The sequence below is a fragment of the Pieris rapae genome, chromosome 4 (genome assembly GCF_905147795.1).
Source record: "Pieris rapae chromosome 4, ilPieRapa1.1, whole genome shotgun sequence".
NCBI classification, from domain to species: domain Eukaryota; kingdom Metazoa; phylum Arthropoda; class Insecta; order Lepidoptera; family Pieridae; genus Pieris; species Pieris rapae.
The window spans coordinates 7,389,407-7,404,764 of record NC_059512.1 but is presented as its reverse complement, the minus strand read 5'-3'; the positions used below and the strand labels follow the sequence as shown (position 1 = coordinate 7,404,764).

Below are 15,358 nucleotides of genomic sequence, written 5' to 3'. Positions count from 1 at the left end.
TATTAAATATTTACTTAGTATCTTTTGGGGATAGTTTTTGTGTTTGTGTATTATATATTGTTTGTGTATATATATACGAAAATTAGGCTGCTCATAAATCTATCCTTTATAACCAGTATTACTACAAATATGACGTGTTTTAATTGAATTTTTATAATTTTTTAATTATTACTATGGTTAAGATAATTGTAAATATCTATATTTGATTGTTATGATTACTAATAAATATACTTTCTCTTTTAATGAATATATGTTATAATACCTAAAACACATTATTTCATATGTAGAACTTGCGTATAAAAGTACACAGTGTTCTTTAATGATGATAATAACTCTATATCACGATTAATTAATAAGTTTAACAGTCTTAATTTAAAACGCTTTCATGACACACAGTGTGTTTCTTTGCAACGAAGTGTGAATAAATAATTAATTTCATATTTTAATTAAATAGTACTTATAATTATTTTTATTTATCTTTGAAAATGAAAGGTACATAAGAATCTATAATTAGGACATACCTGTTGTTGTTGCTGAATAAGTTGCTGCTGTTTCATATGGGCGTCTTGAGCGAAGGGCATCGAATCAAAAGGCGGAGGTGGCAGCATCAGCGGCACCAGGGGTGGCTGAAGGTTCATAGCTGCTAACGCACCCACATTTAACCCGAGAGGTAATCCCAGAGATAGCATCTGAGCTACCATAGGATGCAACTGTCCTAGTTGTTGCTGCAGCTGCAGCATGTTCAGTGCCGCCTGCATCTCCTGCACTTGGGCTGCAAGCAAGGCTCCCGCTTGAGCTTCACTAGAACCATTCGTGTTTTCATTGTAATTTCCGTTGTTATCACCCCGTGGTGAAGGTGAACGGTCGCCCTGTGGCGCGGGTGATCCAGCACGAGGGGAATTCGGCGCACCAGATTTTCTTTCATACTCGGATTTGAAATGCTCCGCAAATTGTTCTAAAAATTCCAGGGGAACTTTATCTTTATGCACTTCTTCACAATGAGTCTTTAAAACGAATACACTAGAAAACTCCTTGTTACAGTGTTGGCAGGTAGATTTTGTTTCATCCGGAGGTTTCTCCTCGGGGGGCGGCGGTGGTGGGCTCGGAACTCGCGCCATTTCGCGTTCCTCTTGCAGTTTTCGGCGCTGATTTTCATTGTATTGCATGACGAGATCGAACCCAAATGTCTCGAGAAGTTGTTTATACATTTGTGAGTTTCGTTTGGGCGGATTGCCCTTAGCTACCATCTCGTCTAAAGCCGCGGCTTCTGCGTCACCGAGTGGCGATTGCGCCCGCGCATCGCCAAAAGGACATGAAGTAATGCGATGTGCTTCGAGTAGCTCCCCAGTTGGGAATGACGCGTGGCAGCGGTCGCACGAGGCGCTACCTGCGCGAGGGGATCGCGGGCTACCTGGGCGCACGGGGGGTGAAGAGCGCGGCCCCCCGCTGCTAGTAGACGAAGGGGATGTATTTTTTGGCGACAACACGTCTTGTAAAATTTTAGCGGGGTCGTTTCTATCCGGCTGCTCTACTAAAGGCCGTGTTAAGTCAACGTGGCCTGCCGCGGCTAACTCTTGCAACTTGCCGGCACGTGTTTGATGCAAAACTGATCGCATATGAATGTCTAACGTGCTGCCTTGCGTATAAGCTACTTTGCATATATTGCATTTATATCTTTTGCGATCATCCTCTTCACTCGATGTACTTTTAGGTGTGAGAGTCAAATTAGATGGTGCAGTTCCAGCGCCTGGTGAAACCGGAGGGTTATTATTATTTTGCTGTTCTTGCATGGCTCGTTTTAATTTATGTAAATGACTGACGCTGTTGTAGTGAACCAATAAAATATTCTTCTGTGTGAATGACTCTTTACATACATCGCACTTAAATGGTCGGTTTGGGTCGAGATACTTTTCCATAGGATAAGTTAACTTTTCACCTTTTCTGTGAAGAAGCGTCTTATTGTGCGCTGTAAGATAAGATTGCCTTGTAAATGCAACTTTGCAACGATGGCATTTATATTTTCTATTTGGATCGTTATAAGAATCTTCTGCCATAGCCTGAGAATTCAAATAATCTTCTAAGAATTGTTGGTCTTTATAAATGATGGAGTCATCAGAATTTTCAGCATCATTGTGGCCTGACTCGTCAGCAACAGTGGCACTGGAGTCTCTATCTTCCATCTCTCCTAATTCATCATCGGGTGTTCTTAGGGCCTCTTTGCGCAATAATTCTGCTGTAGTGTGATCTAATGCAGTTCCTTGGTTTGATTGCAGTAAAGGATTAGAGGCCAAGCTACGTTTGAAAGCAGCGAGTTCATCTTCCGATAACTCAGAATGAGAAGTTTCGACATGTTTTTGTAGAGCTAATATTGATCTAAAGCTCCGTCCGCATAGAACACATTTAGTAGCGTCGCGAATAAGATGATATTGTGAATGAAGTTGCAGTTTTTCGACTGTTTTGAATGCAAGGCTACATTGATTGCAACGATATTTGTAAACATGTTTTTCTGATACTGACATATTAGCAATCGAGTTGCGAGCATGCGCTTCTTTGAAGTGATTTTGTAGAGCATGAGCTGCCTCAAAATAACGGTTACAACCTTTTTTCCAACAGACGTAACCAGGTCCTTGGGGTGTTTGTTTCAATTCCAGGTGTCCAGATTCATTTTGATGATGGCAAAGTTCATCTACGTTTCGGAATGTTCTGTTGCAAGTAGAACACCTTTCTGTTTCTCCATCTACGCTACCTTCAGAGCGTGGTGAAGATATCTCTCTCTCACGTTCTTCATCACCTTGTCTGGAATCTTCACGTTGAGATTGATTAGCTCCGTTTAGCCAGTGGCTTTGATCAACCAAAAGTAATAGCCGCTGTAAGCCTTCTGAGTTTACAGAATGGATTTGCATAACGTGGCGTTCGAGCGCTGGCCTATCCTTGAATGCATCTTGGCACAAAGGACAAATGAAGTGTCTTGCTGAGTCAGCATGCATTGAGTTGACGTGCATGTGAAGCTTGTTTTCGCTATCACAGCTGAAATTACAGTATGGGCACGTGTGAGATGGTGAATTATCTTCTTCTTCTTTTTCATTCGATACTTGAGGTAAGGATTGTTGAGGGGCTTGCTGCTGTTGTTGCTGTTGCTGTTGGTGTTGTTCCAAAAATCGCAACATCTTTTGCTCCTGAGTCAGTTCAGGTTTTTGGTCAATAGGCTCCTTGTTATCTGTTAACAAAAAGAAAATATACATTAAGTAAGAGTTCATTAAATCGCTGAAGTGTGGGCTTCTAAAGTGACTTACTTTCCTGTACGGAATGTGCACACGAAATGGATAGCAATCGGTAATCTGAACGTTAACAATGTCTACCTACGTCTACGTGAGATTTATCTACAAAAAAGATTATTTTTATAAATGAAGCTGACTATTGTTCGGTGCCAGCGTTTGTTACTATTCTGAATTGAAGTTAAAAATAAAATTCTTCTCCTTTATATTATTAGTAAGACTTGTTTTGTTTGCGTCGTCCCAGCAAGACAAAGGTATCGCTCTATCCACCCCGTACGCACACATTCGCAGGCACATTAATACAACGTAACAAGTATATTGTAATTTTGCACACAAAGAAGATACAGAGCGGGCAAACAATCATTGTTCATTATTACAAAAGGTTCGAATTCGCGTCAGATCAAATGCATTTGGCAGATCGTATGTGAATTTGACAATAAGTGCGAGAGAGATGCGTAGATGCGAAGAACGTGTGAGGGTATTTATTATTTGACCAGGGATATGTCCACGGCAGCGTGTGAAAGAAGCTGCTCTGTATTGTTTACGCTTAAATAAGGAAGGTGAAAAAACTACCGTTCGTTATATCTATCATTATTGAGTAACTTTTAAGTATATTAATATTAATAAAATTTTAATAAGTATTAATAAAGTTATACTGAGATATTTGGTAAAAATATAAATACCTTAATATTAATGTTATCTAAAAGTACCTTTTTTGAAAAAGCCAAATTAAAGTTATTTACAAACTGTTTATTATAAAATATTGCCAAATATAATTGCAAAATAATTAAGTTCGTCGTAAAAAAATATTGTCAATCTAAATTAAAATACCTATCGTTCAGTTTTAAAGCAAGTGACCGAACCAGTAAAAATCTTAAGACAGCTTTGATAAAAAGTTGAGAACAACAACTTTAAATAATATTTTGAAATTCGAATAAAAGCTTGATCTAATAAGGGGACATCACAATTAATTAAAACTGGAAATTATCTCACACTCGAGCGCAGCTGAAACCAGCCCTTGCGGGAACTTGTTTCATAGTTTTAAACAGTTAAAACCGTTACATCTAATGAAGGGGAGAGGGATAAGTAAATCCATAATAATAATCAAAGGAATGACCCTTATAGTGGACCGGAGTGACCAGTGAATTTATGATGTATACCGGCCGACCCAAAGTCTAGCATAGGAACAGGTAAGGGACCATGTCTATAAATGCGATCTCCAACGCTTTTTGTCAATGGACAATGAGCCTTTTCTAAGGAAACACCACATCGTTATAGCGTCGTAAAGTAAGTATTGTAAGCTTTGTTTCGCGGGATTTGGGTCAGAATTTTTACAACGTGGCGTTAGGATTACATTGCATTTGAAATATCGCAATATGGATCACAATTTTCGTTTTTCCTTTCAAATCGATACTTTAATATAATCTTGATACTATAAAGAATTTACTGACAGCGAAATATGTTTTTATTACTTAAAAAAAAAAAAATCATCTGTAATCAGCCTCTTGGCTTTTCTCAAATTTTATAAGAAATTATGGCAATTAGGGAACGCAAATCCCATAATTTTTCCGCGAAATATTAAAAAATAGTTTTGATTTTATCTTCAGTAAACTATGTTTTGCACTTTCCGATATCCAATACATCATCCATGCAAAAGCAATCGCGGAAGTAAATTTATGGCCATCGAAAGTTTAAAGCACCTCGCTCAATAAGGTGAAAATAAGTAATAAGCATAAATACGGGACACAATGGTGTAAGTAGGATTTCTTTCGCCTCCACATTTCTCTGATGGTTTATTGTATTTCAGTGTGACCATAAACATGCGTCGAGAAATGCGGCCGGCGACATTGTAAGATGATGTAGCGAGCTCATCACAAGGGGGCAATCATTCTTAATGTGCGATGGGCACATACGTAATGCGAGTCATTGTCCCGCGTGCGGTACTTATGGAAAATTCGCGTTCTCAATTCAAATCTTCTCGTCGTCTCCCTCGCTCGCGGGGCGGAGTCGCTTCCGACCAATGACTGAGGCCGACTATGGCGACACCGTGTAAGGCGTACGTTATTAAAGAAACCTGTTCTAATGTGCGCTTCAAATTAAATTTTGTCCGTGTGTAATTATCTCATTATAGTAATTACGAGTTCCTTGCTAAATACCCACCGCTTTACATGGTCACCGCTGAACACGACGCGTCAGTCACGCACGGTAATGCACCATACAATGTCGATAATAGAACACACTTTATTAACCTCACTCCGCCGAAAACTAACAGAGCAATGTCTTATTATTTAACTCGCTCAAAAGTGAGACGTTTGTAAAAAACGCAAAACAAAATTGATTAAGGAACGAATCGTTTTAAATTGGAAAACGATAGTGATGTTTCGAAATCACATTCATAAGTCTACTCGGTATTATTTTATCGATATGAACTACTGTAATGGCTCTTGGTGACATTAATTTTAATGGAATTTTCACGGTTTATAGTATAAAATGTTGCGAAATAGTATGTTAAATATAATAAGTAATAAATAACTAGGTACCATAACGTTCACATGGGCGACATCTAGGTGAAAAATAAAGAATGATTCGATTATCGATCTGCGCACGCGCATCTAATTGACTTCTTTAGCTTTTTGTTAACGTTTCATTTTTTATAAATGCCAGTTCTTTATTTTAGGTTTCTTTACATAATGGCTTCAAAACAATGCCTTAAGGAAGTAAACAGTAAGTGTAACAAAAGGTTTGTTTTGCTTGGAAAATAACAGTCACTAAGTAGAATAATATTAAATTACTTATTTATTTCTTATTAGAAATTGGCTGGCCGTCACTTCGTCTTTCAAGATTGTGATGAAATTTTTTTATATAAAATTATATTAAAGAAAACTTCAAGGCTTTAATAGTATCTATAATTTTTTTTCTAATGAAAATATTAATTTTCCTATAAATAATTAGGAATAAAAACCTTGATTTAACGACTATGACCAAACGACGCGCCTTTTGTTACACAGAAGTTAAATGTTTAATAAAATATATTTCTAAGTACGATTATAAAAACTCACCATTTTCCTGCTGGTCAAAGCCACTAGGTAGTTCCGATGGCTGAGGAATAACTTGGAAAAGTTCAGCAACGTCCGGCGTAGGGTCTTTCCCCTCAGAGCGGCGCTGGAGTTGATGAATCTGTTCCATCTGAAGATGCTTCACTGAACGAACGTGTTGCAGTAGAGGCAGGCGGTGAGGTGCCCCAAAACCACACAGCGCACATCGATATACTCTCGAGCGATCACGTGGTAGTCTAGAGGAACAATCCCGAAGGTGTCTCAACAATAGCGCAGCAGCTTCATGGCGAGCGCCGGCTGCGTGCAACTGTAGCTTATGTGCGGAGTTCGTATAGTAATCACACGCGCAGCATCTGACTTGAACGCCACCCACTCCTGCGGCCCCAGTGCCGACACCACCACAAAACTTAAGTTTCCACTCATTACGTGGGCCTCCTTCTTTTACATGATTAACATGTTGTAGCCTTTGCAAATGCTTATCAGTCTTGCAATGAAGTTGGAAGTTGGCCTTTAAATTGGTTTTGTATGTGCACAGTTTACAAACGTAGTGACCGGCGACCAGCGCCAGTATCTCTTGCTCCCGAATTTTAGTTCGGTCCTGAGCCAAGTGGTGACCGAGAGCCTCTAGGGAGTCCGTAGAGAAACAGTTGCAAATGCAGCAATGGAAAGTTCTTTCTGGCTCGGGATCCGCTGGCTCCGGTGGTGGTTCCATGGCATCTGGATTCAAGCCGACATCTAAATGTGCACCTAGTTCCGGTGGGGATGGTCCTGGACCACCTGTCATTAGTTGAATCATAAGGGCTTGGTTGTAGGCCATATCCGCCAAAGCAGCTTCAGGATTTGGAGGAGGTGCTTCACCTCCATGAAAGTGGAGTAAACTTTCAAGCTGTTGTTGACTCTGTTGTCTATGATGAAGCGCTGATAATGTTTGCATGTGTTTTACATTTTGCTGCAGAACAAGCATATTATGAGTATGTTTTTCAGAGGTCATGTGTATCCTTAGGTTTCTGGCCACGTTTGTCTCATAGTTGCATACATCACATCTAAATGTAGGCTTTGGTTTTTGACCTAAAGGTGAATGATGTGGTAACGGTGGCTTATGTACTCCAGGAGGTGTATGTTGTGAAGGTGGTAAATTTCCTTCTCCTGGGTTACCACCGTTTTGTAATTCTTGCATATTATTGAGATGCTTGTCAGATTGCATATGAATGCTTAAGTTTCCTTTTGTCGTGGTTGAGTAATTACATACCTCGCATCTATATGGTTTATATCCACAAGTGTAGGTTTCTCCTCTAGCTAATCGTGGATGTGGTTGACCAGCGATACAGTAAATGCAACTGGTTTCAGCTTCCGGGTGTTTTTCTTTCATGTGAATTTCTAATGTTTCTTGATATTTGTAATGCCAATTACACTTTGGACACTTCAAGGTTTTACATGAATTTCGACTGTGCATACCAGCCAATGGTCCTCCTAGTCTACCTGAATTTAAAATAAGCTCACATTTTGGACAATCAGCACCAGATGGTCTCCCTCCCAAATGATCTGGGCACACTCCTATCGTTGTTCCAGAAAGAAATGCTGGTGGTGCCGCTTGGAATGGCGGTGAAGAGTTAGGACTTACTCTCGACTGAACGGAAGCGTTGATGGCATGAGGATGAGCCACAGATATTAAAGAATGTTGTGGTAGTAATGATTCCGCTAAAGATCTAGGTGGCCGCCAGGCAGGTGGACTCGGCCTCCTGTCATCGCATGATCCATTCGGTAACATACTCTCATTGTCTCTTTCTGGCGTCATAAGATCATGCCTTTTTTCCACTGATGGACTTGATAGTTCTGACATGTTGGCAGGACTGCCAGAGATGGAAGCACGTTGTGGCGCTGCTGCACCTACTGGTTCTAAGAATGAGACTAGTGATTCTTTATCTTTACCAACACATTGAATGATAGCCGATGCATTTTCTCTTGACAGAGCATCTCTTTCGGAGTCTAGTAAAGATAAACTATGATCAGATTGTGCATGTGCTACAAACGACTTCGCGTATCCAAAGCTAAGTTTACAAATAAAACACATTAGAATAGGTTTAACTGGTACGCTTACGCACTCAGGGGTTGGAGACTGAGGTCTCGGAGTCTCTTTTCCACGAAAACTAAACACTCGATAACTGTGCATTACGGGTGCGTCAGGTCTCGCCCTCGCTCTTTCAACAGCTAGTCTTCCATATAGAGCGCCGTATAGAGAAGGATTTCTTGATACGTAGAATGCGCTTGCTATTTGTGGAAATTCAAGCTGTCTTTCAACGACGTTGCTATCTCTGCTATCAACAATGCAACCAGGTTCTATTTTAGGCAAGTCCGAGAGGCTAGTTTCACCCTCTGACAGCTCAGAATCTTCGATAATGTAGGCTGAGCCATCAGGGTTGTATACAATCTTTCCATCGAAATGTTCTACATCCGAGGATAGTGGTGGCGAGTCACGGCGTGAAGTGAGATCTACGGCGTCGGGGGCGGCGGGTGGCGAGGTTGGCGCTGGGGCAGAAGAGGGCACTGGCGTAGGGGCAGCTGGTGCTGCTGGCGCAGCCCGTGGGTCCTCCTCAGGACTCATGGTACCGTCGTCGTCGTCGTCGGGTTCGAGAGCGGCAGAACTTTGCGGATCGTCGCGCTTGCGGCGCCGCTTGCGCTCTGAGGGCGGGCCGCTAGCGGGGCCGCCTGGCTGCAGCGGCGTGGGCATGGCGCCGGGCGTCAAGGGCCGGCATCACATGCTTTCCTGCAACCAAAATACATACAACGTGAGTTTGGTTTTCACAAAAACTTATAACAAAGTAGTCAGCATAATAAATAATAGATAGACATCTATGTGCGTGAAGTATTTAAATTAAAATCCAGAATAATCGACCCTTATCTCACTAGCATTTGCGCAAACAAATGCCATCATTTATCCAAATGACAGCCTGTCAATTCTGTCAACGGCGACACTATTACAATTAAGCAACCAATAATATTGGAACTCTGTAAACACTCTTAACGAGATATACGATACTCGTCCTTGTTACCTCAAATATAGAGACATGATTTGTAGCTTCAATAAGGCAATCGAGTTGAGTAATTCCAATAAAAATTTGTTAAAAAATTGAGATTGAGCCGTCATCTTCGTTATCTTGGGCGTTATCATTGATAACTCAGTCTCACATATACCATTTTAACGAAGTAAATATTAAAAGTATTTCCACTTATTTATTTAGTTGACAGACTTAAGATAGCTAATCACCGAATTGACACATGTTATAATAATTCATAGAACCATGATGGCACTGATAGAAATACCTCATTCGTTATTATTAAAACATTTCAAGTATACCCAATGAGTTGTTAAAATGGTCGACATAGCGAAATTAATTTCTACTAAGCTCGATTGAAATGAGCAGACTAATTTTTAAACTAATCACTGACTAATGAGTGAATAATGACCGGATGAATGATAATACTCTAACACGTACGTTCCCACCTAACCGGATATGTATTATAGATAAACTATGTATTCAAATTAGATATTTTTAACAATTAGAAGTCCTCAATGATCGGTCATTTGTGGACAGACCGCGCCTATTTCAATGTTTGCTTACCAACGGTCGAGCACGAAGCCCTTAAGAGCGATTGTGCGATAAATTATATTACAGCAGAATTTGATAATGTTAATATTTACTTAAACGGACAGACTGTGTGAAAGAAATTCGTTGTATAAATTTCGGTTATAAATTAATAGCCAAGGTGAATCCAATTCTGATAAGAAAATGAATCCTACATTAGCTTTGAACGCTCAGTAAAATGCTTTATGAGTAACAAGAGTCTTAATATCTCATTTTTTTTAATAGTAGTAATACTTATTGTTAAATAGAAAATAATCAAATATTATTGTAAAATTTTAGGGTTACCATTAATTCGTTTAGTAGTTTTAATATTTTGGATATACAGTAAAAATCATGACTTAAATATAGAAAGACTTTAATTACTAGTGTCATTATTGCAACATTTGTACGTGAATGGAAATTATGCAAAGGCAATTAGAGAGGTGAACGCTTATGACTCAGATGCCTGTCTAAAGTCTCACTTTTTTTATAGAATAAAAATACTTTAGCCAAAAAAGTACCACGCTTTTTCTCAGTACGTTTCTGATATTTAAACTTTCTTGTTCGCTAATTAACATTCTAATAAGAATGTTCGTTTTAATTTCTGTTTTGCAAATCGAGTGGTATTCAACATAATATTTAACAAGACTTGCACGTGCAGGGATTCCCATCGGAACACATGAGTGTGACATTTACGAGTGTTGGTCTCAGGGCTTCAATTTTCCGAAAATTAATTGTAAAAACATAACTTTAGGTAAGTAATGGGCTAGGATTACCTAGTTTTGAATGACTGTTGACACTGAGTTCATGAAGTCTTCTTTCTATGTGATGTAACACTCGCTTAGCGAAGGGAATATTGTATTAACATAGATTTTTCAGGTCCAAAAATCAAGGGCGTGTTACCGGCATATAATATGATCAGAAACTGATGTAGATAAAAGATCATCAAAGATTGTACCGCCACTGTTTTATCGCGGTTTTGGATGTTTCAGTAGTTAGAGTGGTGATATGTGCGCTTATCAAAACCAAGGAAGGGACTTCGAATCCCGGTGCTAATTAATTTTTGATTGTACCAAGAAAAACTGCAACCAGCATGTAACTAAAAAATCTGGCCGAAATGTCTGTCTTTGTCCCATTGGAAAGTTAATTATATTAACTTATCATTTATATATGTGGTTAACTTGTTTAGCCATGGTACAAGTATCACGAGCCCTAATGTAGCTTCAGCCAATTTTCAATGAACGCACACATTCGCAGTAGCAAATTGTACGAGCGTGGGAATATCAGGCACATACTTGTATTAGTTTTGATGACATAAGCCCGCATCATCGCATTGCTTTAATAATTGATATCGTGTTCATTAATAAAGATAATTTAAGGGATTTCAAAGAAATATTTTCTCTGCAATATATTATGTAATAATAATAAATCGTTTTCAAATGTGGTTCGTTCAGAGTGATTAATTATACAAAAATCCGTAAAATAAGCCATTATTAAATGGCAAACAAATGTCATTACTGAATATTATTGTCGTCAAAATTATGGTATGGTGAATAGGGTTAATCTACACTATAAAGGCCTTAAAAAGTATTATTATTGTATTCTTTGATTACCTTACAACTGCCAAACTGGTAGTTATAATCAAAACAGGTACCAATAGGAATATGGAAAAAGATACTCTTAAAAATTTGGATTAGGAAAGTTTACGCGCAAATTGGTGTAGATACATTTGTGTGTGTGAGTTTTGAATTTTTGTTTCGGAATTAGAACCTCACACTAACGTATCGTAGAGATCAACTGAGTTAGTTAAGACTCATTAAGGCGCGGTCTAAATCGTGATCCATGGATCACTTTCGAATCAGAATTTACTGTTTATTAGAAACCACGACAATCGGTGCACTTTCCTTAATGTCGCTGCTGTTATTATCATAAATAATTCAACAAGGTGTGGGGGGAATTTATGAAATGCGTTTGTTATAGTCAAACAAACGAATAAGGCCCTGATTAGTCAAAGGCCGTGTTCTAATGGTATTAAAAATAGATCATTATAATTTGATTGGAAGGACTGTAAATTTTTTTTGATTTTTTTTTATTTGAACAACAATATTAGGACAAAAATGCCAAAATTAACATACATACAAAAATATAAAAAGTCGTCCCTAAAATATGTGGACACGACCAGCGAAATCAAGTAGATAGATACTGTGTTAATACAAAACCATACAATGAAAAATTAATCAGATTAAATTACATCCATAATATTTTCACTGGGTTTGATAAATACATTTTTCCTGTTGCATAGCCAAAAAAATAAAGCACAAACTAAATGTTAAATGTCTTAATCTTTGCTATTCACGTCTAAGTAGTGGTAAGTAGAAAAAAACGGTGACTTACCTTTAATAGAGACTGTATATACCTACAGTCTCTATTAATAATAATACTTTATTGGACGCTTTTAATTTATTATACTTTTTAGTAAATTATGATAGCTTCAGTTATAATTACTCTTAAGGTAAGAATAAATATTATTAATTCGTAATGTTAAATCGTGTCTTTGCACTGAGACATAAAAAAACGTGATTGGCTTAAAACCATAAATACATGGTATAATAAATTTTATTAGACCCCTAAAAAAATATTTAGAACTACAGAGTGAGTTTTTATAAACAAGAGAGATTAAATATAATGTAATCGTCAAAAAACTTAAAACACAAGCATTTAATGGGAACAATCTCCATCCCGAAGATTTACTTAATAAGCTATGTACAACGTAATGGTCTTGTTACGTGGGAAAGGTTGAAGTGATGCATGGTAAGGATTCAGTGTACAATGTCCTCTGCGGCTACCCTTACACGATAATGGGCTTATACGAAGGCTTTCGAACTTTTTTTTAGAGTATGGTTTGTGTGCACAGACTTCTCAATATATTAAAGATAATAATAGTCTGTGAACCAATAAACTGAACTGGAACTGAACTAAGATCTTAGTATTTTAAGAGAAATATATATTTTTATAATTGGTTAAGTATATATGATTTCTATGATCTATTCTTAATGAAAAAAACTATATACAGGGCGTACCCTAAACTATGGGATATCAAGGGAAAGTATCTTAAATCTCGATATTATTTAAAAAATTAAATAATTGCTGAAAGACTTTTTTTTTGTAAGTAATACATTCTAATTATGTAAAAATTATTACTTGTCACGTCTGGAAATTAAACCTACTCAAATGTGAAAAAACAGCCCTTTCTTGATGCCAATCAAGAGAATGGACAAAAAATAATTATTAGTGTTAAGTAATATAGTATAAAAAAGTAAGGAAAATGTAATAAGTTTGAGTCAAATTTCAAGAAAATTAAGTTGACTTATTATTATAATCATTTATTTACATAAGTATGGCTTTATATATGTATTTGATAATCAGCAAGGTGAGATTGTGACAAAGAATTTGGAATACTTCAATATATTAAAAGCGGTAAATTAAAAATGGTAATCTACTGAAACAAGATACTACAATTACACAGTAGACTTAACATGGGAGTGGTTTAACATTGCCCGCTCCATTCACGTCGTAATCAGTGACGGTACATATAAACATATAAAAGCAACAATGTAATTAGTAAATGCAATTTGCAAGTATTACACTGCTAGTGCTTGAGCATTAGCTAAATAATAAATACCTATTATACATCAACATAACCTACTCAGCCTCAACAAATTCAAGGAGAAAAGTAATTAAAATAAAATTACGTGTCCAATTACGCGCCGTATGTGAAACGTGAGGCTAATTCTGTTAATTTGTCATTTTAATTAACCCCAAAGCGTCTGCGAAACCAAATAACAAGGCTTAGTACGTGAGCGAGCAGTAATCATCTAAATGAGATCGAAGCAAAGATTTTATGATTTATTTGCTTACGAAGCTAATTGCGTTTGGCGCCTGTCGATATTAGCAATATCAGAGGAAAATTCGGATATTTCTGTTATTTTTCTGATAATTATTTATTTAACTAAATTGATGAGATTGAGAATCTTTGTAACGATCAATTTGCTGTAAATGTTTCTCGCAATACTAAGACCTAATTCGTGAAGACATAGATAGGCTCGCATGATCTGTCGGGCGCCAGTCGGTCCATGTGCTGAGGAACCGTCAATTTTCGCCTGTAATTATTGCGGACCCTTCGATACTTATTTCTATTTTTTCGACGCTTAATTGTTGCAACAGATGACTTTTTTGTCGAACCACCTCAAAGAGAGCGGAAAGGCATCAAACGCTGCGTCGAATTTTGAAATAATTATACATAAATAGTCCCTTGAGCGGGCGATTAAGACAATTTCTGAGGCAAATTGCCGCAGACGAGTATAATAGCACACGCGTTCCCTCATAAATATCTGGATTACGTTTTGTACGAGATTAAGATTGATTCGAACCCGATGGTTTCTGCTATTAATGCCTGCAACGTCGTGTTAATATTTCAAATCATTATTCCATTTTGTATGTGATTTGTGGGTTATTCGACAAATTGCCGTGCGTCATTAAAAGATAACGGAAATCGGTGGATAATTAATGATCGATACATGTGAAATAATTAATTAGTGGTCGGTGTTGGATGCTCCGGCGCCTGGGGCTGGAATACAAAAAACAATGACGTGCGGTTTTCGGCTGTACCGGCGCCGAAGTTGCGGCGACATCCGCCGAACGCGTACAACTTCTCTATAATTTAGTAGACCACGAATTAGTTTTAATCGCGTTTCAGTGAGATGAGCGTGACGCCGGCCGAGTCTCCAGAATGTGTCATTAATGTTAATTTAAATGATTGTGTTTTTTTCTGAACTGCAATTATGTGGCTTTCGGCGTGGGTTTGAATTTTTTTGAGGTTTTATTGTTTTAATACATTTCTTTTAATCATAGCACATAAATCGAACAATTGTTTCGAGTGTTCGAGTGTTGATACGTTGATCGCCATACCATTGTTTTATCAAATGGCGAGGAAATCAGTTGCATTACATTATCGCTATATTTTAAGTACGTGTTTCATTGTGTAGGGATGTCCAAAAGCATAGATGTGTTGAGCTAAAATCAATAGCAATTAAGATTCTCACGAATCCACGATACATCAAATCCGTGTTCCATCGGTCTGCGTGCGCGCAATTAAAACGAAACCAGCAATCAGCCGCCATGTTTGTACGGACGATGTTAATAGCGATCAGTAATTACACATCAGAATCATGCTATCGTTGTTTCTCGGAAGACTGATCGAATTAATAGAACCTATTTAAGATGAATTAGGTGTTTATCTTAATCACCATAGTCGGAGCTAAAATCATCTCTCAGGGCAACAAATTTAAGAATTCAAATAAAAGTGTTCAGTAGATTCAATTTATCGCGATATCGTCGTCAAGAA

At 37.8% G+C, this 15,358-nt stretch overlaps 1 protein-coding gene across 2 annotated transcripts in view; it reads right to left on the bottom strand.

The window, feature by feature from the left end:
* The window catches only part of LOC111003013 (zinc finger homeobox protein 3), a 105,408-nt gene that overhangs the window by 66,988 nt on the left and 23,062 nt on the right, over positions 1–15,358 (bottom strand). For both annotated transcript variants that reach the window (XM_022273340.2, XM_045628056.1), the window contains exons 2-3: positions 6,335–9,095; positions 522–3,217 (exon numbers count right to left, since the gene is read on the bottom strand). In XM_022273340.2, the coding sequence (XP_022129032.2) occupies positions 522–3,217; positions 6,335–9,059 (5,421 nt within the window). In that variant the 5' untranslated portion in view covers positions 9,060–9,095. The remainder of the gene's footprint in view (positions 1–521; positions 3,218–6,334; positions 9,096–15,358) is intronic.